Source organism: Mus caroli, chromosome 14 (assembly GCF_900094665.2).
Source record: "Mus caroli chromosome 14, CAROLI_EIJ_v1.1, whole genome shotgun sequence".
In the NCBI taxonomy this organism is placed as follows: Eukaryota; Metazoa; Chordata; class Mammalia; order Rodentia; family Muridae; genus Mus; species Mus caroli.
The window spans coordinates 23,093,220-23,119,139 of NC_034583.1; the positions used below are offsets into that span (position 1 = coordinate 23,093,220).

Genomic DNA, 25,920 nt, shown 5'->3' on the forward strand with positions numbered 1-25,920 from the left:
AGAAGCTGTCAGCTTCTGTGGTACACACTCTCACCTGTGCAGACTATTTTCGGTGGAGTCCCGGAACCAAGATGGCTCCCACCAATCTAGAGGCAAAAGCCTCCCGGGCTGGGTGGACACCTGTCCTCTGGCCAGGAAGGTGGCCAGATGTCTGGGGCCCGAAAAGGGAGCTACCTCAGTAACTCTGTGGCTCCCGCCTGTCCCAGAAGCTGTGAGCTTCTGTGGTGCACACTCTCACCTGTGCAGACTAAGTTCCTAGGTTCGGTGGAGTCCCAGAACCAGAACCAAGACGGCGCCCGCTGCTCCTGAGGCAAAGGGCTCCCAGGCTGGGTGGACACCTCTCCTCTGGCCAGGAAGGTGGCCGGATGTCTGGGGCCCGAAAAGGGCGCTGCCTCAGAAGCTCTGTGGCTCTGCCTGTCCCAGAAGCTGTCAGCTTCTGTGGTGCACACTCTCACCTGTGCAGACTAAGTTCCTAAGTTAGGCGGAGTCGGAGGAATATTGTTACTGGCTTTTCCCCATGGTTTGCTCAACCTGCTTTCAGTCCTCCCTGCACAGGCTCAGTACCTTCCCCATCAGTCCTTAATCAAGACAACGCACCACAGACTTTATACAGAACAGTGTGCTGGGAATACTTTCTCAGTTGAAGTTGCTTTTCCCCAGATGACCCAGCATACATCAAGGTGACATAACTAGCAGAGCTTGCTCCCTGAGGAGTAGAGGGCTTTGTAGCTGTTTGGTCTTCTCAAGCTCCCAGAGAAGCACACACTGACTGTTAAATGATAAACCTACCTGTAAGCAGTTTGTGTCTGTCAAATTTCTTTGTGTTCTATGACTTGAATAATAACCATTTCTTCTCTTACATAGGCATCAGAGATAAAGTGTCTGATTGGAATGCATTCCTACAGCAGACCCTGATAGGAGCCTGTGGTCCGCCTGTGTCTCTGCTAGAGGGCGTGAGTATCACTGCTTAAACCAATATAGAAAAACTGTGCATGGAATCCAGAACTGATTGCTAATTGTAGAGTCATAAGCACAAGCATTGGGATGCTTGGTCTCAGAAGTTGCACTTAGTGACTGGGAAACTTCTGAGTCAGTTGTCTTTTAAGGTTCTACTGATACATACTTTAGTGACCATTTGTGAACACTCTATTTCAAACAACTTTTAATTTTTTTTTATTCTTACCCAGGGCCTGGCACATCTCAAACACTGGTAAAAATTAAATGAATGAATGAATGAGGTTGTGAACAATGAGCAGATGAAATATTCTTGCTCTGCATTGACCATGATTCTGCCATCTTGAAACTTGTAACTTTTAATAACATTAAGTTGTTCTTTTCTACAACTAGATATGAAAGCTTCACAGAACAGTTTATACTAGGAAAAAACGTTACAGTGAGTGTTAAGAGTGGTTAAGTGGGCTGGAAGTGGTGGTACACAATTTTGCTTCCAGCACTCAGGGAGCAGAGGCAGGCAAATTTCTGAGTTCAAGGCCAGATGGCTCTACATAATGTGTAAGGCCACGCACAACTATGGGCCTGGGGGTGTTAGAATGAGCTCACTAATGTTCTTGTTATTTAACTCCATCCCACTCCTATATTCTGGGACATTATCCCAAGGTAACTGCTGTACAAATTAAGTTTCCTCCAGTCCCTTTTCTGTGTGTGTCTGTGTGTCGTGGGAGGGGCATGCACATGCCTGTTTATATGTGTGTGGGGTGTGTGTGTGTAGAGGTCAGAGGCTAACATTGGGTGTCAGTTACTCTCCACTTTATTTTTTGAGACAGGCTCTCACTTGTCCCAGAGTTCATCAGTTGGCTAGATTGATTGGCCAGCAAACCTTTCAGGAACCCTAGCTTTGTCTCCCTGTGCTGCCTCCACACCCAACGTCACATAGCTGCTGGGAATCTATTATTTACTGTAGCTTCAAACACATTATCTAGATAAATTTAAGGTTTTCTTTTAATTTCTTGCGGTGTGTGTGTGTGTGTGATATGAATGTGTGTGAGTCACTGTGTAGCCCTGGCTAGCCTCAACTACTCCTGTATAGACCATGGTAGCCTTGGAACTCTCAGAAATCTGTCTGTCTCTGCTCCTGAGTTCTAGGATTAAAGATGTGCACCACCATGCCCACCTTATGATTTTATTTTTGTTATGTATGTGTCTGAGTATGGGTTTGTACACATGGGTATGAGGGCCTGTTGAGGCCAGGATTGCACATCAGATCCCCTGGAGCTGGAGATACAGGCAGTTGTGAGCCATGTGACCTGGGTATTGGGAACTGAACTCAGGTCCTCTGCGAGACACACTCCTAACTGTTGAGTTACTCATCCAGCCTGTAAATGTTCCCTTCCTGTCCCTGTAACCAGAAGTACTTACTGCGTTCACAAGACCATTGTGAAATGGGCGGGAAAAAAAAATCAGAAACAAGTAAAAATCTCATCAAAAGTGAATACGTTATTTCACTTTATGCAGTTTACTTAAATGCAAAGTCCTAGGAACAGTATAAAAGGTAGTGTGGAAGCTTGCGTCTGCTCTAATAAAAATAGATCTGTGAGCTAATAAGTGCAAAACAGGGTGTATTTTGAAAAAAAGATAAAAGAGAACCAGAACCAAGAGAAGCAGAAATCAATTCTGACTTATGTGTAGTATATAGACTAAGTATTTATTGTGATCTTTTTAGGTCTTTAGGATTATAAAAGAGAGTAAGTGTGCTTGATTTTCTTTTTAATGGTGATCAAATTTGCTTTCACAGAGACAAAATTCCATTTTAAAAATTAAGTAAATTAAGATAGGCAGTGTTGGCACATGCCTTTAATCCCAGCACTCAGAGGCAGGTAGATCTCAGTGAGTTCGAGACCAGCCTGATCTATGGAGCAAGTTCCAGGATAACCAAGGCTACACAGAGAAACACTGTCTTGAAAAACAAGAAAATGTGTATATACTAAATGAAATAATAATCTAGAGATACTTGTTAAAACTTTATTGTGTCACAGGCTAAACTTTATGGCATACATATTAATATCATCCAGAAGTGATATTGTGGGAGGCTATCTGTAGACAATGTAATTTAGTGCCACTGTTTGGGGGTGAGTAAAACAATGTTAAAAGTAGTTTGACAAAAGGTTAGAACTTGACTTTTTAAAAAGAAACTAACCTTTTCAATTTCATATTTTAACCTACAGCTCCGTAATGGAAGGAATCCTTTAGATCTCATATCTCCAGGGTCCAGACTAGAATGCCAGGATTTTCGGGACTCTTTAAGCACTTGGCTTGTTACTGTTGTGGAGAACATTGGAGGACGGTTGAAGCTGCGGTATGAAGGCCTTGAGAGCCGCGACGGTTTTGAACACTGGTTGTATTACTTAGATCCATTTCTTCATCACATTGGTTGGGCTGCTCAGCAAGGATGTGACCTTCAGCCCCCATTAGGTAAAGAAGAAAAGCGCTTTCCTATCAACTTCTATGATTGCTTTTTATTAATACCTATGAGGCTGAAATGTATTCTATATATAATGAAAACCTTTCTTAATTCACATAAAGTATTTCATATTTATACAAAATATAAGTGTACATATTTCTTTGATTTTGTTATTACACTTATAATTTAGCATGCATACTGATTTTATACCTCAGACTTTCCTCTGACCAATATTTCATGCTCACTAGCATTTATTACTAAGTAATCCAGTTTGAGTATTTATTGTATTATTTTATGTGCCACAGCAATACTTCTACTCTTACTTTATATTTTAACAAATTCTAATTTTCTGGCCTCCTATACAGAGTCCAGTACTGAGACTAAGGTATAAATTCATCTGTATGAAGGTGGTGTAAATAGTCGAAAGTACTTCTGCTTATGTGAACGCTCACTCTCAGAAATTGAACTGTATATAGGTTTCTCCTGTTAAAGCATGCTGTTTTTCTCACTAAAGCCATCAAACATCTGAAGAGTGAAGCTGACTGGCAAGAGATTTTGGCCAAAGTGAAAGAGGAAGAGCCATTACCCTCTTACTTATTTAAGGTAAGAACAGAAACTCATGAAAAATACTGATTTCCCCTTACAGTAGAGAATGGCGACCGGGGGAGGTAAGGAGTGAGAACTGATCCCTCGAGACAGGCGGTGCTGTGGTGGCTCTGGTGTGGAAGGAAGGGTCACACTGCAGGGACGATGCAGGGTCCCCCTGGGTTTCTCTTCAGATTCTCTTCAAGCTATTTGAATGTTTTCCTCTCTAGTGTTTTGGTTTGGTTTTTCGAGACAGGATTTCTCTGTGTAGCCCTGGCTGTCCTGGAACTCACTCTGTAGACCAGGCTGGCTGCTAACTGAAAAGATCTGCCTGCCTCTGTTTCATGAGTGCTGGGATTAAAGGTGTGTGCCACCACCCCACCATCCAGCTTTCTGTTTTCTAGTCTTACGTACATATCTGTAGCTAGTTTAGAAATAAATTGGATTTTTCTTTCAGATGTCCATTATATACCAAATATAGAGAGGAATACTTTCTATGAGTCATCATCATCGTCGTCATCATCATCATCATCATCGTTGTTATTCTGAATAGATTTTTCCAGGGGAAAAAATTCAGGATTTACCATTAACAATAGTGTTATTTTAATTAACTAGATTCCCTTTCTTGTTGCTGTGATGAAACATCGGAGACAAAGCAACCTAAGGAGTGAAGGGTTTAGTTGGGCCATTGTTTGAAGAGACATAGAGCATCGTAGCTGGGGAAGCTTGAAGTGTCTGCTTACAATGTACATGCAGGCTGGAAGCAAAGGAGAACGAATGCTGGTACTCAGCTCATTTGTGCCATTTCAGATTCAGTCTAGGACCATAGTTCACAAGGGTGATAGTCTCCATGTTCACAGTATATCTCTTCCCTCCTTGGTTAAACCTCTCTGGAAATTCCCAAAGGCATATCCGGAAGCATGCCACCGAGCAATTCTATATTCAGTCTCACTGCAGTGAAGATTAATTATCAGAAACATTCAACCATATATAAGTATAAATTAATTCAGCAATACTATAGTTTTTGTTGTATACATTTCAGGATAAGCAAGTTATTGGAACCCATGAATTTTCTATAAATATGAAGTTGGAAGCTGTGGACCCGTGGTCTCCTTTTGGGATTTCTCCTGCGACAATTGCTAAGGTGAAGTGGGAGTAATTATTCTTCTGGAAAGAATTGCTCTCAGGATGACTAGTTGAGGAAATTATGATGGTTTTACCTTTAAGCTATACTAATACTATTCATTGTAAAGCCAGAATCACTTCTTGTATATTTGTGCTGTTTTGTACAATTTGTGTGTGTGTGCCCTTTCTTTTTCAGAGCTTAGTAGTCCTGTACAACCAAGGCAGAGCAGAGTCAGGGCATCAAAGTAGTAGAGGGAATGTTGTTTGGAGGCAAGTCTTACTTTGTACAACTAAAAAGTGTTTGACTGGCCTGCAGGCTGTGGGGTTTATAAAGCATGAATCCAGTCAGTGCCATCACTTATCTAAACGGGCAAACAGAGAGACCTGTGGGAATCACAGAATTGGCATCATCAATAGGATAGCTGCAGCTGTGTGTCCAGAATCAGACTTTAATCTCTCTAGCCGCTGACAAAATGAAGATTCTTTTTAAGAGTAACCACAGCAGCTGACCACACTGTCCAGGCACAGTTACTGAGGTACTGTGTAATAGATAGCATTTGGTTCAGGTCTAGAGCAGAAGTCCATTTAGTGGAAGTAGAGCCCAAGGTGGATTATAACTATGTGGGAATAGTTACCAAGATTCTTGTCTGACTTGAGATTTGCATTTTCTTTGACTAGTGAAAGATTATTCTTCGAGCAATGAGGGAGTTTTGAACCTGTCTTAAAGACCTCTGGAACCTCAAGAAAGGATTCAGTGGTTGAGAGCAGCTCCAGCTTTTCACAGAGAACCAGTTTACTTCCCAGCCTCTATACATTGTGGCTTATAACCACTCATAATTACGGCTTCTTCTCAGCACATACACCCTATGGCATATAGACATACACACATGAACGTAAAGACAGAGAGCGAGACTCAGACTAAGACCTTCCAACCTTGTCTGGAGTCTGGAGAGGTGCAGGCTGCTTAGGTTCCAGAGGACACTCGTTAATTCTCATTCTGCCATTTGAAGTTAGTAGAGTAATGGAGTTGACCCCTTGCTAAGCTTAAACTAACTTTTGCTTTGAAAACAAATAACTTGGCTTGAGTCAGGTCTGCACTTTCTTGACTGTGTAACCTGGGCAAATTACTTTACCTTTCTTTGAATTAATTTCGTTTATCTAAATAATGGAATTGAAAATGGCACCTACCTCATTAGATTGTTACAAAAAGTAAAACTGAGTAAATACTGAAAGACATTTAACTAAAATAGTACCTGAACTTATATAACATGTTTGATTGTGCCAAGGAAAATACAAATATGTGTGTGTTAGATGTTTGTGTGCATATATATACACACACACACACATATATATAATATATATATATAACATATATATATATATATATATATATATAGAGAGAGAGAGAGAGAGAGAGAGAGAGACAGAGTGAGTGAGGGAGTGTGAGTGTGTGTGTGTATAGCACACCTAAGTCACTTCTCGGTTTCATCTGTTGATTACACAGGTGTTTGATGATAAGTACTTTCTAGTGGAAATGGATGACCTTCGGCCAGAAGACCATGCAAGGCGATCATTTGTGTGCCATGCTAACAGTCCTGGTATCTTTCCTGTGCAGTGGAGTCTAAAGAATGGTTTACATATCAATCCTCCTCCAGGTATGGAGTTGAGTTCTTCTATGTTGTTTCTCAAAATTATTATTATCATTATTAATTATGTAGGGTCTCACTGTGTAGAAGAGAGTGTGTTCTCACTATATGACACTTGATGCCCTTAAATTCCTAATCTACCAGTCTTAGCCCTTGAAATATGTGAATGGCATTGCCAAGATTTTTTTTATACCTTCTGTCTTGAGTATCTTAGAGGTCCAAAATAAGATAAATGAGATCTGGATTCTAATATTTTTATTTAGAAAGGGTCTTATTTTGTAGCTCTGGTTGGCCTGGAACTTACTATGTATACCAGGCTAGCCTTGAACTCACAGAACTCCACCTGTCTCTGCCTCCTGAGTGCTGTGATTAAAGGCGTGCACCACCATGCCCTGCTCATTATGCAGTATTTGAAGTCGTAAGCTAGTAAAGCGTCAGTATGTATTTTTCTCATTGTTTGACATGTGTCTGTATAGCCAGGCAGAAGGATGTGTTCAAGCCTGGATTCTGTTCTGGTTCCCTTGTTTGTTCCGTTTGGAATCTGTTGGGAGGTCACAGAGGGGTAACTGTGCCCATTTTGCTGTGATAAGCTGTGGTCCAAAAACAGCTTTGGAGAGGAATGGGTTTATTTCATCTTATACTTAAAACCCATCTGAAAGAAGTTGATGCTGGCACTTGAGGCAGGAACTGAAGTAGCGACTCTAAAGGAATTGTGCTTAACTTTGCTTCCTTATGGCTTGTTCAAACTGCTTTCTTATACAGCCCAGGACCACCTGTCCAGAGGTAGCAGTGCCCACAGTAGGCTGGGCCTTCCTATATTAATCACAAATCAAGAAAATGCCTTACAGACTCCCCCTCAGGACAGCCTGGTGGAGGCAATCCTTCTATTTCCAGATATGTCTTATGTTTCTCTTGACAAAAATGAATTAGCACAGTAGGCTTGATAAACACTGAGCATTTAGATCTGGCTTCTTAGGTCCAGAGCTAGAAGGTGGATGATTGCCTTGTAATGGAGGTGACTAATCAGGGAATTTATGATCAGGATCTAAATGGGTAACAGCTCTTTTTACTTGTTCTTGTAACTTTGTAAAATATGGTATTTGACCTTCGGATTAAAGCACTGAAGTATCATTTCACTACATTTGGCTATAACTTTTAGTATTTTAAACTTGTAGTTTCTGGAAAATGTCAGATGTTTATTTGTTTTTCTTTTCTTAGCAAAGCAGATTGTTTTGACGTCATAGGTATTTGGTAAGCAAGGCTCCACTTGGAGGGTAACGGTAGAACATTGTGTTGGAAGCAAGGATCATAAACTCACAGCGGCCTCCACCCGGCCTTCATTCAGTTCATAAACATTCATGCAGCATTCGCTGTGCACATGAATGTATCACTGAGGAGGTAGAGACGGGATCATCTAGCCTTTCGAGAGGTGTGTGGGAGAAAACACACACAGGACTTCCCAGGTTCTCTACCTTCAGTGAGCAGAACACAGGAGTACCTGGTGGGAAGGTGTGATATTGAACACTTAAACTAAGAACACGTTGCTTTGTAGGAAATCACAGGATATAGCAAGTTCTTTATACTGCTTGCTACCTTTGGATGAAAAGGTAAGAAACGAGTATTAAAGGTACAGGAGTTTTAGGCATACTGTAGACAGCCAGTTGACCTTGTAACAGAGGGGAAATAGTTATGTAAATGAAAATGACATGGGGGGCTTTGAGGGAAGGCTCAGTGGCTAAGTGCATTTGCTGTTTCTGCGGCAGTCCAGAGGCCTGTTCTCAGTGTCCATCTCAGGGCTCAGCGCTGCCTACAACTCTTGTTCTACAGCTACCAGCACATGTGTGAATACATCCACACATATATGTATACACTTACACACATATAAAAATAGAAATATTTAAGAAGGAAACATGTCAGAGAATGATGTTTTGTCAGGAAGTGAGACTGGATCAGAGGAAGAGCTGAGGCCCTAGTTTGAGCAGAAAAGAGACTATTGCCTGTAGGAAGACACAGGTTTGGGTAGCCTGTGATTAAGCTCTGAGACAGAACAATTTAGACAAAGTGGACCTCAACCACACAGTTCCTTCCCCACAGATGGGGCTGAGTCAGACACTAGTTTTCTGCCAAGATCCTTGATAGATTGCTGAAGTAGAGTTGTTTCTTTTAGTCTATAAGTCTTATAAGAGCATTTAGAGTTTTAAAATGTTTTCTTAATTGACACATTTTATGCATTTTTGGAGTACAGGTTAGCATTTTAACATATTCAACGTATAATGATCAGGTTGTAGTAATAGACATACCTGTCAGATAAAATGTTATTTCTTTGTATTGTGAACAGTCAGAATCCTCGCTACTAGTTTTTTAGTAGATGTAGATTAGTAATTTTAGGTGTTTAGTTCATTTTTGTCACCCATAATTATCCTAGTTTAGTAGTGACATTAGAAATTATTTCTCATATCCAGCTGCATCCCTGTGCTCACTATCTTCTTCATCCCTAAGAATATTAGACACACTCTGTAGTACATGAATCTAGAAACAGTATTTTATCAGGGTGTGGTGGTGTATGCCTGCAATCCTAGACCTTGGAAGTGGACGATGCAGGAGGGTCAAAAGTTCAAGGTTATCTTTGGCTATTTGAGTTCCAAAATAGTTTGAGTTACATGAGATCCTGTCTTAAAAAAAAAGTCATTATGTATTGTTATTAGCTAAGACATTAGCCTTATCAAGAAAAAGTCCTCAGTAATTAAAAGTACTAATAAAGTCAATAATGCTGAATTTCTATATAAAAAATAAAGTCTGTATAACTTTTTTTAAACTCTTGGCAAATTGCCAGTAACTAGCCATATAATAATACTGCTCAAAAAATACCTAGTTTGAATTTTGGAAATTTAAACACTTATTTCTTGTATTTTGTTATATAATTATAATTTGCCCAAGTTAATTCTGTTTCATAAAATTAATTGTAAATAGTCCTGGGTTCAGTTTCCTAGCAGGAAAAAATGTATTGAGTGCCCGTCCACGTTGATCACAGTGGCATTAGGAGTTTGAGTTGACAACTTGGCAGAGCTAGAGTCAGCAGGCACATTGGGTGTGAGTCATTGCTCTCTGTCTCTGTAGGCTTCCGGAGCCAGGACTTTGACTGGGCTGACTACCTCAAGCAGTGTGGTGCTGAAGCTGCGCCCCAGAAGTGCTTCCCGCAGGTGAGACCCCTTAGCGAACTGCTTCAGGCTGGGGGTTTGTGGTGCTGTCCTGTTTCTTATGATTGTTACTCTAAAGTTAGTCAGCTCACTTAACTCAAATAACCACCTGTTGATCATAAAACAGTCCTAAGAAAAACACACTCACTACATAAGGTAGTTTGCTAAATATAAGAGTTTTACAAGTTTATATATTTTATTTTTTTCTCGTTAAGTAAGGTCATGTGCATTTGAAATTTTATTTCATAATTTAGTGGCTCAATAATATCAAAACTGTTAATATTAGAGAAGAATGGCTACATTTATTTAAAAATACTTCTATCCCAACAATACAACAGCATGTTTAAATAGTTAGGGCATCACTGTTCAGCTAGATAGGGTGGTACACACTTATAATGCCAGTTCTCAACCTGTGGGTCACAACCCTTTTGTGGGTGGGATGACCCCTTTACAGGGGTCACATACCAGATAGCCTGCCTATCAAGTATTTAATGATTCATAACAAGCAAAATTATAGTTATGAATTCTTGAAGTATTAACAAAAATAATTTTATGACTGGGTGTCCCCACAACATGAGAAAATGTATTAAAGGGTTGCAGCATTAGGAAGGCTGAGAACCATGTTCAGGAGGCCGAGGCAGGAGAGGATTACTAGTGCAGGGCCACCATGTGCAGAGTAAGTCCTAGATTATCTTGGGCAGTGTGGCAAGACCTTGTCTCAAAGAAAAGGAGTAAAACAAAGCAGGCAGGATAGCTGCTGGGTATGGTGATGCGTACCTGTAATTCCAGCACTTGGGAGGCTGAGGCAGTAGGATTGCCATGGACCAGACAGGCTCACCTTAACAAAATCTCCTCTCAAAAATAACCCTCTGGCTGTGCTTATGCTGTTTGCCTTTAATCCCAGCCTGCAACAGCCGGGTCTCTGTAAGTTTGAAGCCAACTTGGTCTATATAGGCCATCCAGGTCTACAATAGTAAGATTCTGTCTAATCATTCAATTAATTAAACAAAACAAAACAATAGTTAGGAGAACCTAGTAGCAATAAAAACCAAGAATATAGAGCAATGCTTATCTTGTTGCTTTGCAAGCCCTGTCCTGGAACTGACTGTCAGGTCCAAAAGAAACTCTGTGGTGCCTATTAGCCTACCAAAGTGCATGGGGGCCTTTAGGCTTCCTCAGAATCCCAAGTACCTGTAGCTCTTCTCAGCTCTGCCTCCACCTTAAAGGCAGTCAGCAGGGCTTCCCTTCCTTCAGCTCCCCAGGGCTTTATAATCCTGTGGATTGGCCTTTGACTGTTCACTCTCTTGGCTCCATCTCTCTGGCCTGTCTCCTTTGCCTGGACTCCCTTTGTCTTTCTCTCTCTCTCTCTCTCTCTCTCTCTCTCTCTCTCTCTCTCTCTCTCTCTCTCTCTTTTTCCACCTCTCTCCCTCTCATGGTCCGATCCAGCCTGTGGGCCATGTTCAGTCTACTGCTCTCTTCCTGCTCTGGACTCTTCCAGATGCCTCTAGCTCTACATATATTACATAAAGCTACAATAAATATGTCCCCCTCAACCATAACTTGGAGAGGTCATGTCCTCAGTTTATACAGTGACCACAATAGATTTTTCTTTTACTGAAATTCTTGTATTTGTGTAAGAATTATTTTCAAAATAATACAATGCAGTCTTTTGAGGTGTTAGTTTTAGACACTTATGTTGATAAAATTATAGTAAATGAACAGTTAACTGTTTTACGTTACCTTCCCTTCACTGTTTAGTTGTGATGAAGTTTTGGTTGAGGTTTTGAATTATGTGCATGCAAACATTAACAGGTGACTGCTGCAGGATTTTATGATTGTTTCCTTTTTTAAACATTTGTCTTTATAGTTGCTGTTTATAATTATGTTAATAATTGCTGTTTTGACCCTGTTTGGTTAATGTTCTTTGTGTTTGTTGTTAGTTCTTTTCATACTGTCTGGTAGCTTCTTGTTACTAATAACACAATCAGTCCAGTCAGAAGATCATGTTTCCTAATACTTTTCTCTCCCAGGACAGGCTGCGTTTGAGGCTTACCTAGTAGTTTTGTTACTGTCACGTGGTGTGTGTGAGTGTGTGTGTGTGTGTGTGTGTGTATGTGAGACATGTGCACCTGCAAAGGCTAGAGGGTGATGTTGGGTGTCTCCTTGCATCTCTCCACATTTCTAAACGGTAGGGTCTGTCACTAAACTTGAAGCTTTCTCTTTCTAAAAGGCTGATTCATAGCCAGAGAGACTGTGGCATCACTTGGCTTTCCACACTATGCATCAAAAAATATAATTTTGGCATTACAGGGATCTACCTAACTTTTTACATAAGTATGGAGGATTTGAACTCAGGTCCTGCTTTCATAGAAAATGCTATTATCTGTCTAGACACCTCTCGGGCCTCTTGTGTGGTTGTTTGATGGAGCCTGTTATTGTTTAGTAGCTTCCTAAAACATGGATATAAGGGCCATGAATTTTTGTTGTTGTTGTTGGGTTTTTTTTTGTTGTTGTTATTGTTGGGTTTTCAAGACAGCTTCTCTGTATAGCCCTGGGTAAATTTTAATAAGTACTATATAGTAATTTTCATTCTACAGACATATTTATAGTTTAGCTTAATATGAAAGTTAGGTTGGATGTACTTCAGTATTTTAACAATATTACTCACTTGTCTAATGCCTAGTGTTTTGGAAGTCGAAAGACAATTTTTTTTTTTTTTTTTTTTTTTTTTTTTTTTTTTTTTTTTTTTTTGGTTTTTCGAGACAGGGTTTCTCTGTATAGCCCTGGCTGTCCTGGAACTCACTTTGTAGACCAGGCTGGCCTCGAACTCAGAAATCCGCCTGCCTCTGCCTCCCGAGTGCTGGGATTAAAGGCGTGCGCCACTACGCCCGGCTGAAGGACAATTTTTGCTCGTGACTTTTGTATATGAACCTGCCTTTCCTTGTAGAAAGTTACAGGTGCATCTCTGAGTTTGAGGTCAGCCTGGTCTATAGATCGAGTTCCAGGACAGCCACCGCTGTCTCAAAGGCAAACCTGTCTCAAAAAATACCTAAATAAATAGTCTTTGTTTTTATTTGATGTGTCTGAATATTTTGTTTGTGCGCATGCAGTGCCCTCAGAGGCTGATCCCAGAAGGTTGAGATGGAGACGGCAGTGAGCCACCAAGAGGACTCTGGCACCAAACCTGGGCCCTCTCCAGAGTAGCAAGTGCTCTTAACCTCTTAAGTCATTTCTCCAAACCCAACTTTTAAAAATTTATCACACTACATTTTCTTGTTTTTTGAGAACTATTTCTTTGAATAGTTCTTTATTTTGTTTTGTTTTTTTGAGATGGAGTCTCACTGACTAGATAGGTAGGGTCTCTATTTCTGGCTGACCTGGAACTCACTATGTAGACTTACAGGCTTTGAACTCAGATCTCCCTGCCTGCCTCTGCCTCCTGGGCACTGTGATTAAAGGCATATACCGTCACACCCAGCTCTAATCACTCTTTAGTTTAATGGCGCACTGTTCTTTAAGTGTGACTAGATCTTGTCTCCTGGAAGATGTTAATTAATACCATGACTGGTTGGAAGGTTTCCTTGCATGTTCTCTGCTTTCTTCAGTTGTTGGTTTTGTCTGTAGATTTTATATTCTTAAATATGTGATCATTCTTGGTTGCTGCTTGTATTTTAAAATGGGGAACTAAGACAAAAGCTTATTAGAAAAAGAAAACTTAATGTCTTTATAGGTTAGCCTATTACTGTAAAAGATTTTTTCCTGTTCCCTGTCTGATATATAGTGGCTACGGCTGGGCCTTCACTACATATACACACTTTAAAACTTGTTTGTGTCCTCCTGCCCAAAGATCTTGTATTTTATCTTTTCCAGAAAATAAATCTCACTTTCTGTAGGGAAGGGAAAGACACAATTGCCCTGAGGTATGTAATAGTATATAATACCATAATGTAAATGCTTTCAAAATGTCTCTAACAAATTCTTCCTGTCAAAAATAAATAAAAAGAAAAGAAAGGAAAGGAAAAAGGTTTTCCAAGCATGAAAGTACACATCTGCAATTCCAGTGCTCTAGGGGGCTGAGGCAGGAGGATTGATGTAGATGTGAGGCCAGCCATTTCTAAGTATAAGACCCCCATCTCAAAAAAAGTTTTGTTTTTAATTGAGACAGACAAACAGACAGGGAATGTAGAATGTAGCTCAGTGATCATTTTTGTGTGCTTTCTTAACATGCATGGATCTCTGAGTAAGGTCCTCAAAACAGTATGAACAAGGTATGATGTGCATTGTCCCAGCACATAGAAGGTAGAAGGAAGAGGATCAGGAAGAGAGGTCACACCTTTGCATGTATCAAGAGTTAGAGGTTAGCCTGGACTACACGAGACCTAGCTGAAACAAAACAGAAGAAACATGCAAATCAGTCAGTCCTTATTTGGGCTACTTCTCCTGTGCCTCCCATTGTGTTAGTCCTGCTTCTAACAGTTCTTGGCTTTCTTCACTGCCAGCTTGTGTGTATCAACCTTTGTTAGGCTGAGTTTCCTCTCTTGTTATGTGTGTTAAAGTTTTCCTGTTGTAAACAGAGGCCAAGGCAAGTCTTATAAGGACAATGTTTAATTGGGGCTGCTTACAGGTTCAGAACTTCAGTCCTTTATCATCAAGGCAGAAAGAAGTACAGCAGCATCCAGACAGGCATGGTGCAGGAGGAGCTGAGAGGTCTACATCTTCACCTGAAGGCCACTAGGAGAAGACTGGCTTCTAGGCAGCTAGGATGGGGGTCTTAGAGCACACCTCCATGGTGACACACTTCCTCCAACATGGCCACACCTATTCCAACAAGGGCACACCTCCAAATAGCATCACTCCCTGGTCCAAGCATATTCAAACCACCACAGCATCCTACTAGGTTATGGTTTTATTTTTAAATTTATTTATTTATTTTGTGTGTGCATGTGTACATGTGCAAACGTTGTGGCAAACATACGGAGATCAACTTGTAGAAGTTGGTTTTCAACGTCCACCATACAGGTTCTGGGTATCAAAAAGTACCTTTTGCCCACTGAGCCCATTGATGTAGCCCTAGGTTTATACCCTTAAAAACCAACAGCAATTTTTTAGGAGTTATCAGGAAGCAAAACAACTAAATCTTAAAACTTGTTTCCTTCTATTTGTAGTATTTTTTTTATCCTGACTACCCTTATGATACATATTAAAGGATATACTGGTGCCCTCTAAGAGAAAAGGGGAGCCAAATGTGGTTGAGAGACATTTGATCAGGGACATGTGCTTCTTTGAAAACAGAACAGAACAAAATATGCTTGTTGCTTTAATGCAGATACAGGGATTAAATACTGCTTACAAAACATACCAGTTGAGCACATGAGTTAATGCTAAGTATTAATCTACTTAATGCATTTGATTCATTGATTTTCTTCTAGTCAATTTCTGAGCACCAGTTTAAGGAGAACATGAAACTGGAGGCAGTGAACCCTCTTTTCCCTGAAGAAGTGTGCATTGCCACCGTTACTGCAGTGAGAGGCTCGTACCTGTGGCTCCAGCTAGAAGGTAAAGTGCCAACCCTGACGAGTTCCCTGTAGCTACTCCTCTGTCTCTCCTGCTCACTCCTGTAGTGTAGCTTGCTAGGTGGACTTGTTAAATAGTGATCTAATTTAAATTTAAGAATATAAGCTAAAATTTTGCCTTTTGTCCTGGGCTTTTAAGTTGTAAGAAATGAAAGCAACTAAAAACTCTTTAAAGTCCTTTATTTTCATAAGGGCAAATCGATATAATATATATTTTGATATTACCAAAATACATTAGTGTAACATTAATTGCCTCACTTATTGAAAAGATAACATTGTGTTTGTCTCAAGACAGTAGAACCAGGTAGTGTGTAGACAAACTTGAATTGTCTGTCTTAATGTAATATTTAGTGATTGGACAGGTTTGTGGATGAAGCTATGTAAGTGCTCAATGCTGCCACTATTGTATGTGGCCTGTTTTCTTCATCCTGCTGCCAAATGCTTTCTAAAAGATGCCTTCTGTCTCTGATTTGTAGAACTGATATCAGGTATACAGATAGCAAGGACAGCACTTACTGCAGACATCCATGGAACATCTGCCATGCAATTTTGCAAATCTTTTCCTGATTTGTATTCCTTGTTCGATATTAAGGTTTAGTCCAAGAATGCAAGACATTAGTTCTGGTAGTTCAAGTAAACTTGACAATTTGCCTTCTTACTCTTGTTATTGCAAGGAAATGACTGATACTTGCTAGTCATATGAGTGACACCAGTCATAGCTCCAGTTGCTTCTCTGCTGTTTCTTTGCCAAAGGTCACTTGTATATACTTCCTTCTTGGTTATTATAAGTTATATATAGAAGGTAACTTATTTTTTCATAATATTTATATAACATAAAATATGTGATTTCCATGAGAGATTATTTCTTAAGAGACTGTGCCTATATTATTATAGTATGGTATAAAAAGTAATGTATAGGACTAGACATGGTTGTGTATGCCTATAATTCTAACACATAGGAGGCTAAGGTATAGGAATCACTATTTCAAAGCTAGCTTGTGAGACCCAGTCCTTAAAGCTAAACAAAGCACACACACATACACTCGAAAAATAGCTTATAAAAGAAGCTTTTTAATATGTCAAAAATTGTTTTCTTATTCTAACAGGTTCTAAGAAGCCTGTACCCGAATTTATTGTAAGTGCAGAGTCGATGAATATATTTCCTTTGGGCTGGTGTGAAACCAATGGCCATCCTCTCAGTACTCCTCGCCGGGCACGAGGTATCTGTCTATTTTTGGATTAGAAGATTGGTTGGTTATTAAATGATGTCTTGCATAGGTGCTTCCAATTAGGGTGAATATAAACATTTCAGAGAAAACCAAAATGATAATTATATTTTTGTATATGTTGGCAGTTATTTATTGCAACAAACTTTTATTAGCTTAGAAGTCTGGGCTAAACTTAGGTGATCTTTATTTTTCACAGGATTCCACCAGGGCAGGAATCATCATCTTAGGGTTTGACTTGGGGAGAATCTCCCCAAGTTTACTCAAATGATTACTAGCAAGTGTCTTAGTCCATTCTGGTTTGGATAACAAGATTCTGTAAAATAATTCCTATTATCACTGGAGTAAGAAGTCCAGGTAATAAGGTGTTAGCATATATGAGGATCTTTTTTGTTTGTTTGTTTCCTAGACAAGGCCCTCTTTTTTCTTTTTTTAGGCTTAAAACATTTTATCATGTATATGAATGTTTTGCCTAGATGTATATTTTGCATCATGTGGGTCCCTGAGGCTCCCAGAGGTCAAAAGAAGGCCTCAGAATCTCTGCAACTGGAGTTATTGCTGGTTGTGAACTCCCATGTTGGGGCTGGAAAATAAGCCAGGGTCTTCTGTGAGAGCAACAAGTGCTCTTAACGTCTGAGCTGTCTCCAGCCCAGAGATGTTCTTGCTGGGTGTTCACATGTGAAAACAGACTGCTTCCTCTCTGGAGCATCATGAAAGTCTACCTTCATCATCTAATCCCTCACCAAATACTTCACCTCCTAATTAAGCTTCAGAATTAATTTGAGAGCACAGTCAGACCACAGCGGCAGGAATTCATCTCCATGGGCTATGGACTGAGGAACTTCATTTTTTTGCTGGGCATTGGCTGAAGTTCTTTGCTAATTGGATCTTTTCATAGGGCAACTCAGAAACTGGCATTTGGCTTCTATTGGAATTAGGTAGCCTATTATCTTTTGTTGTGTTTTTGTCTCGTTTGTTTTCTTTTTTTGCCTTGTATGTATGCCTTGCACAGAAAAGAGAGGGCACCAGATTGAATTATAAATGGTTATGAGCCACTATGTGGTTGCTGGGAATTGAACTCAGGACCTCTGGAAGAACAGCCAGTGCTCTTAACCTCTAAGACATCTCTCCAGGTCACCTATTATCTTTTGTTTGTATTTTACTAGTTATTTTTAGCTGGAGTCAAGGTGTGTAGACCAGGGGGTCCTTGGATTCAGATTAGTCTACCTCTGCTTCCAAAGTCCTCTGTATAAGAGCAAGTATTAATTGCGGAACTATCTCTCCAGCCCTTTTACTCTTTTTTTATTATGTTTTTTACATTTATTATAAGTAATTGTGTTTGTGATGTATGTACAAATATACTGCATGGTGATGGAAGTCAGAGAACAACTTGTGGGAGTTGATTCTTTCTCCACCAAGTGGCTACTGTGAATCAAACTCAGATTGTCAGTCTTAGTAGCAAGCACCCTTATCCGCTGAGCCATCCTGTTGGCCCTTAATGTAAAGTTTAATGTATTCCAATGTAATTCTGACTCCTTTGTCACCTCTGTTCTTTGTGTCATATTTAAAGGTATCTACAAATTTAGTGCTGTAAACTTTTTCTCATATGTAAGAATCTTGAAGTTTTATCTCTGTGTTGTAGTAATTTCCTTTCATTTTTATATGTGATGTAAGTTAAGAGTCTATCTTTACACGTACGGATGTTGTATTTCTCTAGCACTGTGTTGAGACTTTCTGCTCTCTGATCCTAGGGTGCTGGTCAGATCAGCCTTCTTTTCCAGTATCTGTTTTTTGCTGGAAAGTATTTTATTCATTAATTAGCCTAGTGATCTTTGAAAATATTGGTTTTGTTTTGTTTTGTTTTGTTTTTTAGAACCCAGAAAAATGTTCTTCAGTTAGAATGTTGGCACTTAAAGATTAATTTAAAAGTACTTGTAGTTATTTACATACAACCAGGTATCAAAAGTGCTGATTAGCCAGACGTGGTAAAAAGCATGAGCCTTTGACTTCATCTTTAAATTTCTTTGACATTTGTTTTCTCTTCTTTTAGGGCATAAACTGAGGAAAATCGCAGTGGTTCAACCAGAAAAACAGTACGTAATATAATAGATGTCTAACAGTTCAGGTTAAACTTAGACTACCTAGGGGAAAAATGACTATTTAAGGGAATATATCTCCTTTGTGTTATTTTCTCAGATGGAAGCATAAACTTTTAAGTCAAATTTGGTAGCTTAAATACTTCTTTCAGTATACGCCTTTCCTAAAACTGCATTATAAAGTTAGGCATGGTGGTGTGCACCTATAATCTTAGCTACTTTAAAGGCTGATCAGAGGATCATCAAGGTAGGCTTGGTTTGTATACCGAGTTCCAGACTAGCCTGGGTTATGTAGTAAAACCCTCTACACAAAAAGGGCAAATATATCAAGATGTTTCCCAAAATGAAAATTTTTAAAGCTTTTAGATACTGAAGGCAATTGAAATAAAGAAAGAAAATATTTGTGAAAGAAAAGCAAGAATTGTTAAGTCAGGGAATGATTCATCACAGTATCCTGATGTACAAAAGAGCAACTGGAAAAGAAAAGCTACATTCCTCCTTTAAACCCATCAGAAAATTCTTTGTAGCACACTCTTACAGTCTTTAAGAAGCAGTCAGTTGGTGTAGTATCTTATATCTTAAAAATAAAGAAGTTTGTATGTTTATTTTAAATTTTATATTCTATATCGTCTCATAAGCTGCCATAACAAAATTACCACAGACTGGGTGATGTAAGCCACTGAAGCTAATTCTCTCATGCTCTTAAGCTAGGAATTGTAGATGAGAATGGCAGTTGGTATGATTCCTTGTAAGGCCTTGCATCCTGGAGTTCCAATGGACAGCTTCTAGTTGGGGCTTCACAACAGTGAAGAACTCTCCCTGCCTTCTTCCTGTCTTTGTCTTTCCTCTTCTATTAGATGATCTTACTCTTAGAATCTAAGTTCTAAGTAAGTCTTAATTATCTCCTAAAAGCCTGACCTTCATGTACAGTTACATTGAAGGTTATATAAATAAATGAATTTTATAATTTTAATAAATGAATTTTGAGGTATACAGTCCCATTTTTAGCCACTTTTGCAATAACCTAGTAAATAATTTGTAGCTACTTTGTAGCTATGTAGGTAATAAAACTGCTAATAGAAGAAAAGTGAAAGGCCATACAATTTTATTCCTGCTGCATAAGTGAGATAGCAACAATAACATCTTAATTGCTAAGTTCAAACAAAAGTTTCAGTAGTGAAGCATTCCAAAATGTTGTATAATATTTCAAGGATCTTTCCGTGTAGAAGGCACCTCTAGTGTTTTATTAATTATATGTATACACACTGACAGAAGACTATATAAGAAATGTTTCTGAGAGGTTGAGGAGATGTCTCAATTGGCAAAGTTTTTGCTGACCAAGTATGAAGACCTGCCTGAGTTTGGTCCCCAGAACCCAAATAAAAAGCTAAGCATGATGGTGTACTTGAAATGCCAGTGGTAGGCAGACAGTGACAAGCAGAGACCCTGGGACTTGCTAGCCTGTCAGTCTAGCTGAATTGGTTAGCTCAGGTTGTCAAACAAAATGTGATATCTCAGTTGACCTCTGGCCTCTATACCCAGTGTATATGAACATACTTGCATATACACAAGAAATGTTTTTACTGTATGATTTGAACAAAATGAAGCATTTATTTAAGAATCTTACAGAAAGTCAGGCATGATGATGTATGCTTGTGATACCAGCATACAGGAAGCTGAGGTAGGAGGATCACCATGAGTTTGAGGCCATCTTGGGCTACATAGTGAGTACTGGATCAGCCAGAGATATTTACAGAGACTCTGTTTCAAACAACAACAACCAAAATCCTACAAGAAGCGTTTAGATTTTATAATACAGTTTTGTAATTTTTGAACATATAGTATCACATGTCTAGAGATTCTTGGCTTGTTGTCCTATGCATGGTTTTAAAATCAGTTTCTACTTAAAAAGAAATATATTATGGTTGAAGAGCATGCTTTTTTGGGTTTATAAGTTGCCATATTTACTTTTTTGAAGGAAACTTGTAGGCTTTGCTGGCAATTTCACAATTTTCCTTTGTTTTCTGAACCCAGAATATTGTCTTCAAGAACTGTCCACGAGGGCCTGAAGAATCAGCTGAACTCTACCCACTCAGGTATAGTATGTGTGACATAACTCTAGGCCAACTAGAGCTACATAGTGACTCTTATTTTGAAATAAAGTAAACAAATCTCCTGTACATTTGGAATGTCAATTAAGGTGGGGCTTAGGAGACAGACTGTGAGTCTGGTTCATTTTCAGCATTTATCCCTAGGAGTACTATAGAATAGATTATTCAACAGTTGATTTTGAAGGACTAGAAAAGAAATAATTGGTCATCGAGTCTGGTGAGTTTATGGAGTAGGTCCTCCACTTTATCAGTAGAAGTGTGGGGCTCTAGACTTGTGTCACATTACCCAAGAATTTATGAACATATGTAGTTCTGAATAGTGATAAGCCCTGTAAGCTAGCATAAAGTAAATATAAGATATTTAAGAGCATTCTATGTTAAGCTTCAAAATATGTATTTCCATGACTAGAAATATATAGCTCAATGCTTGCATAGCATGCGCAAGTCCATCTACACACACGCATACACACACAATGTAACTTTAAAGCTAATCATATAATAGCATATGTGCCACTTGCCAACCCCAGCTCATCTTTGGAAACATGGAGTGCCTATGAAGTGAATGAGTGCTTTGAATACTTATTTCTTCATTCCTAGTGATGATCAATGGAAAATACTGTTGTCCAAAGATATACTTCAACCACCGTTGCTTCTCAGGGCCCTATCTTAATAAAGGAAGAATTGCTGAGCTGCCTCAATGTGTGGGACCTGGGAACTGCGTTCTGGTACTTAGAGAGGTAAGACTGTGACCTAGGGCAGAACTTGGAAGGTAAACGGAGTATCCTAGGCTGATTCATGCAGAGAGTGTACCATTGATGTAACAACCATACGTTCCATCAACTGTAACTTACCTGTTCTAAGGTATAGTTAGCCACGGCAGATGCGATTCTAAGACTTCAGATAGTGCCTAGAAGTGTGAAAACTACTATGCCTTTAGATTCTATGTCTTTTTTCTTTCTTGTATGTATTGTATTAATTTTTTTTCTTATAACAAGATACCTGAAGGAGGTTAGTTAGGAACAAAAGATTTAGTACATAGTGTTGGAAGCTGAAAAGTTCAAGACTAAATGGTGCTTATCAGTTCGACTTCTGTTAAAGATCTTGTCTGGGTCAAATTTTTGTGAAAACTGTATGTTTAAGGAAGAATAATGCTGCCATATCAGAAATGTAAGAGCAACTGGAGCCCTACTGTCCCCTTTGAGGTCAAGGTTCTAATTTTTCTAAGGACCTCTAGTTTCATTGAGGTTTTAGCTCCTGGTGGATGGCCTATGAGCTATCTTTGGGTCTGCGAATGAAAGACACACATGAGACCTGTGCAGAGGTGGTGGAGAGCATGTCTGTCGGTTTTGAGCTACTCTCAAAGTTTGGTGTCCCGCTAGGCTGTGGCAGAGCCTCTGTAAGGAATCTGGAAGCTTGACAGCTTCAGTAAAGGCCAGTAGCGGTTACGGCAACCTGGAATCATGAGTGACATCAGCAAGTAGAACTAAGGCGAGTGGGAATCCTGTTCTGCTTCCCAAAGTGGAAGTGCTCACGGATCAGGGAAGTCTGCGTGGCTTACACCTGCAAGGGTCTCATTCCAAGGCGTTCTAGATCAAAGTCAATGTCCAGATCTGAATCTAGGTCTAGATTCAGAAGAGATTCTAGGTCACCATCAGGATCTCACTAGCATAGACGATCCTGGAGCAGGACTTGCAGCCAAGATGATCACAGGCCACAGCCACAGCCACAGCCATTCTCCCATGTCTGCTTGAAGGCGTCATGTTGGGAACCGGGCAAATCCCGACCGCAACTGTTGTCTTGGAGTATTTGGGTCGAGCTTATACACCACAGAAAGAAACCTAAGAGAAGTATTCTCTAAATATGGCCCCATTGCTGATGTGTCTGTTGTATATGACCAGCAATCTAGATGTTCAAGAGGATTTGCCTTTGTATATTTTGAAAATGTAGATGAGACCAAGGAAGCTAAAAAACGTGCCAGTGGAATGGAGCTTGATGGGAGATGAATTAGGGTCTCTTCCTCTATAACAAAAAGGCCCCATACCCCAACACCAGGAGACACACTTAAGGCAGTTCACACCGCCGAGACTGTTGTAACAGAGGATAGGATTGGGGATATGATGACGGGGACTGTTACAGCAGACCATATGGAGCAGGAGGAGCAGAGGAGCAGGAGGAGGATGGAGAGCAGCTTAAGACAGAGATCAGATTTACAGAAAATGGTCGGTCACCTTACTACAGTCATGGAGGAAACAAGTCATGTTCTCGATCACGATCCTACTCACCTCGTTGCTATTAAAACATGACGATGAAGACTTTCTGAAACCTGCCATAGAGCTGGAATATTGTTTGTGGACAATATTTTCTATTGTCTCCTGTTTAAAAAGTGAACAGTGCCTATGAAGTTAGGTGACTTTTACACCTTTTATGATGACTTTGGTGGAGTTGAAGTGCTGTTTTCATTCTGCATTCGTGTAGTTCGGTGCTTTGTTCAAAGTTCAGTGTTTTCAGAAAAGTATGTTTTGCATGTGCTTTTTCACAGTCCAAATTCTGAGTGCTGAGAAGTTTCTATTATACAAAACTCCTTTTAAAAGGTTTTTTTTTTAACTGAATCCAAGGTATTCTGAAGATGGAAGCCTGTATGTAAAATGCTACCAGACAGCAAAAAGCAACAATAAGCAAGTTTAATGTTTACTTTTCTTTCTAAATACCAGTGCTGAGCCAGAACCAGTCTTAGCAGTAAAAAATTTAAAAATTAAGTAAAAATAATTTTCTTTCAGGAGTCCATGAAATTTGCCATATTCAATATACCTGCAATTAAGTGTTAAAAATATGCTATAATTCTGTACTGCTAGTATTAGAAAATCTTTCCATACAACAAATGTTTAATACTTACATTAATGTGGCTGTGTCATCCTTTAATGTAATCTGTATTATATATAGCAGGGAATAAGAGCTACAAATACATGCCTTTAAAAGGCTGTTTCTTAAGGCTGTTACAAGGAGATAATGGTATTTCAACTAATGATCAGCAAGTGACAATACTTTCCACCACAGGTGGACTCTTGTTCTCTAGCGTTTAGACGATATGAAAACACTGGGTGCTTCAAAGTATGGAATGAGAGAAGAGATCACCACACCTCTGTCATGGATTAAGACTGCCTGTTCATTTTTTAAATATGATTTTTCAGGTCCTTTGCTTACCAAAGGAGGCCCAATTCAAATGTTTTAAGAACTATTTAAATAAACCCAGAAAATTTTTTTTAAAAAAGGAAAGAAAGACAAACACACACATATTAGCTTATTTTTAAAATGTCTTGGCTACCTCAAAGGCTGGGCACTCCTAAACCATCCCCTGCTACCCCAAGCCCAATCAGGGAAGTGGCCAGTGGCCACTTCCCCAAATTTTTAATGACTGGTTGGCTCTCCTGCAGCTCTCCTCTTCCATCTCCAACTGCAGCCTGCTGACCCTGTCTGTGTCTCTTCCCCCTGCATCCTAGTGCAACTGTAAGGGTCCCGCCCTTTTTCCCATTGCCCAGTCATTGGCCACTGGTCAAAAAACAGTTGGGGACAAGGACCTTTAGCAGCTTAAAGGAGAAAGGGTTATTTGGTTCATAATTGCAGATTACAATCCATCATTGCAGGGAAGTCAAGACAGCGGAAACTGGAAACAGCTACTCTCATTTTATCCACAGTCGAGCAGATGAGTGAATTGAATATGTCCATGCTTTGCTCGGCTCACTTTCTCCTTCTTTATACACCCCAGACCGTAAACCCAAAGAGTGATGCTATTCACTATTAGGCTGGGTCAGTCAGCATAATCAAGATAATCCCCCACAGGCATGCCCACGAGGAAGCCAAATCTAGACAGTTCCTCATTGACACACCCTCCCCAGGTGATAATACAGTGTCAAAATGACAATTAAAACTACACATCACAACCTCTTACCTGGTCTCATCCTTCTACATATTAGGGACCAGGATTCTGACACACGCTTTGGGGGAACATATTCAAACTATGTCCACTTAGTTAAAACTTAATTGATATGTTAGACATGGTAAACGATTAACAATAACAAATAATAAGATAGAAAATTGTTTGAAAATCATCTTTCCTATTTCGTGAGATCAGATCAGTGCTTACATGATGAGCGATGTGGCACTAGACTACTTTGAGGGTTGCTTGAGCTATGTGCACTGTGATATTTTAAGAGCTGATCTGATAACTGGCACAGCTACTATGAGGCTATAGTGTGCAGAGTCTGTACAGCATGGGCAGAGTAGGCAGAGGTAGTAGTTCATGTGCCTTAGCAGGAAGGTACAGGATTTCATTGGGCTATTCAAAGTGGTGTACAACTGAAAATTTGTGAATTCTTTCTAGGTTTTAGACCACTGTGGATCATATATGGCTGAAACTCAGAATACAAAACCACAGATAAGACTGGGGACTACTGTCCCTACATGGCTAATTGGTACACAGTTCTTTCCATTCCGGGAACGTTCACCCAAGCAAATCAGCAAATAAGCTCACTTGTAGCTAATAAACGATGTTTGTCAGAACCACATGAGACTGTGTAGAGGAAACTGAAAAGCTGGGAACTGTGGTGGGTGCCTGAAATTTTAAAGTTCTGTCGTCTTGATTATCTTTTCTGAAGTTCTATCAGACTCTTACATTCATTGATTGTGTGGGTTTATTTGAATTTCATTAATTTCTGTTTTGATTTTTATTATTTCTTGCCATGTACTGACTTGATTTGTTCTTGTTTTTTCAAATCCTTTAGCTGCACTATTAATTTATTTGTGCTTTTTTTGTGATTGTTTTTTAATTTAAGCACTCAGAGCTTAAATTAAAATTAACCATATTGGGCTGCTTTTTCTGTGTCCCAGACATTTAGTTGTGTGGTGTTTTCATTGTTATATAGTTGTTTGATTCATTCCTCATTCAG

General features: G+C 39.5%; 1 protein-coding gene and 1 pseudogene across 1 annotated transcript in view; both read left to right on the forward strand.

Annotated features, from left to right (window-relative positions):
• The window catches only part of Sfmbt1 (Scm like with four mbt domains 1), a 59,605-nt gene that overhangs the window by 18,332 nt on the left and 15,353 nt on the right, over positions 1-25,920 (forward strand). The window contains exons 4-14 of the mRNA XM_021181534.2: positions 865-953; positions 3,183-3,429; positions 3,933-4,021; positions 5,046-5,147; positions 6,633-6,783; positions 9,892-9,974; positions 15,401-15,527; positions 16,651-16,764; positions 18,821-18,863; positions 20,901-20,962; positions 21,575-21,714. Of these exons, the coding sequence (XP_021037193.2) occupies positions 865-953; positions 3,183-3,429; positions 3,933-4,021; positions 5,046-5,147; positions 6,633-6,783; positions 9,892-9,974; positions 15,401-15,527; positions 16,651-16,764; positions 18,821-18,863; positions 20,901-20,962; positions 21,575-21,714 (1,247 nt within the window). The remainder of the gene's footprint in view (positions 1-864; positions 954-3,182; positions 3,430-3,932; positions 4,022-5,045; positions 5,148-6,632; positions 6,784-9,891; positions 9,975-15,400; positions 15,528-16,650; positions 16,765-18,820; positions 18,864-20,900; positions 20,963-21,574; positions 21,715-25,920) is intronic.
• LOC110309114 lies at positions 22,438-25,696 on the forward strand (annotated as a pseudogene).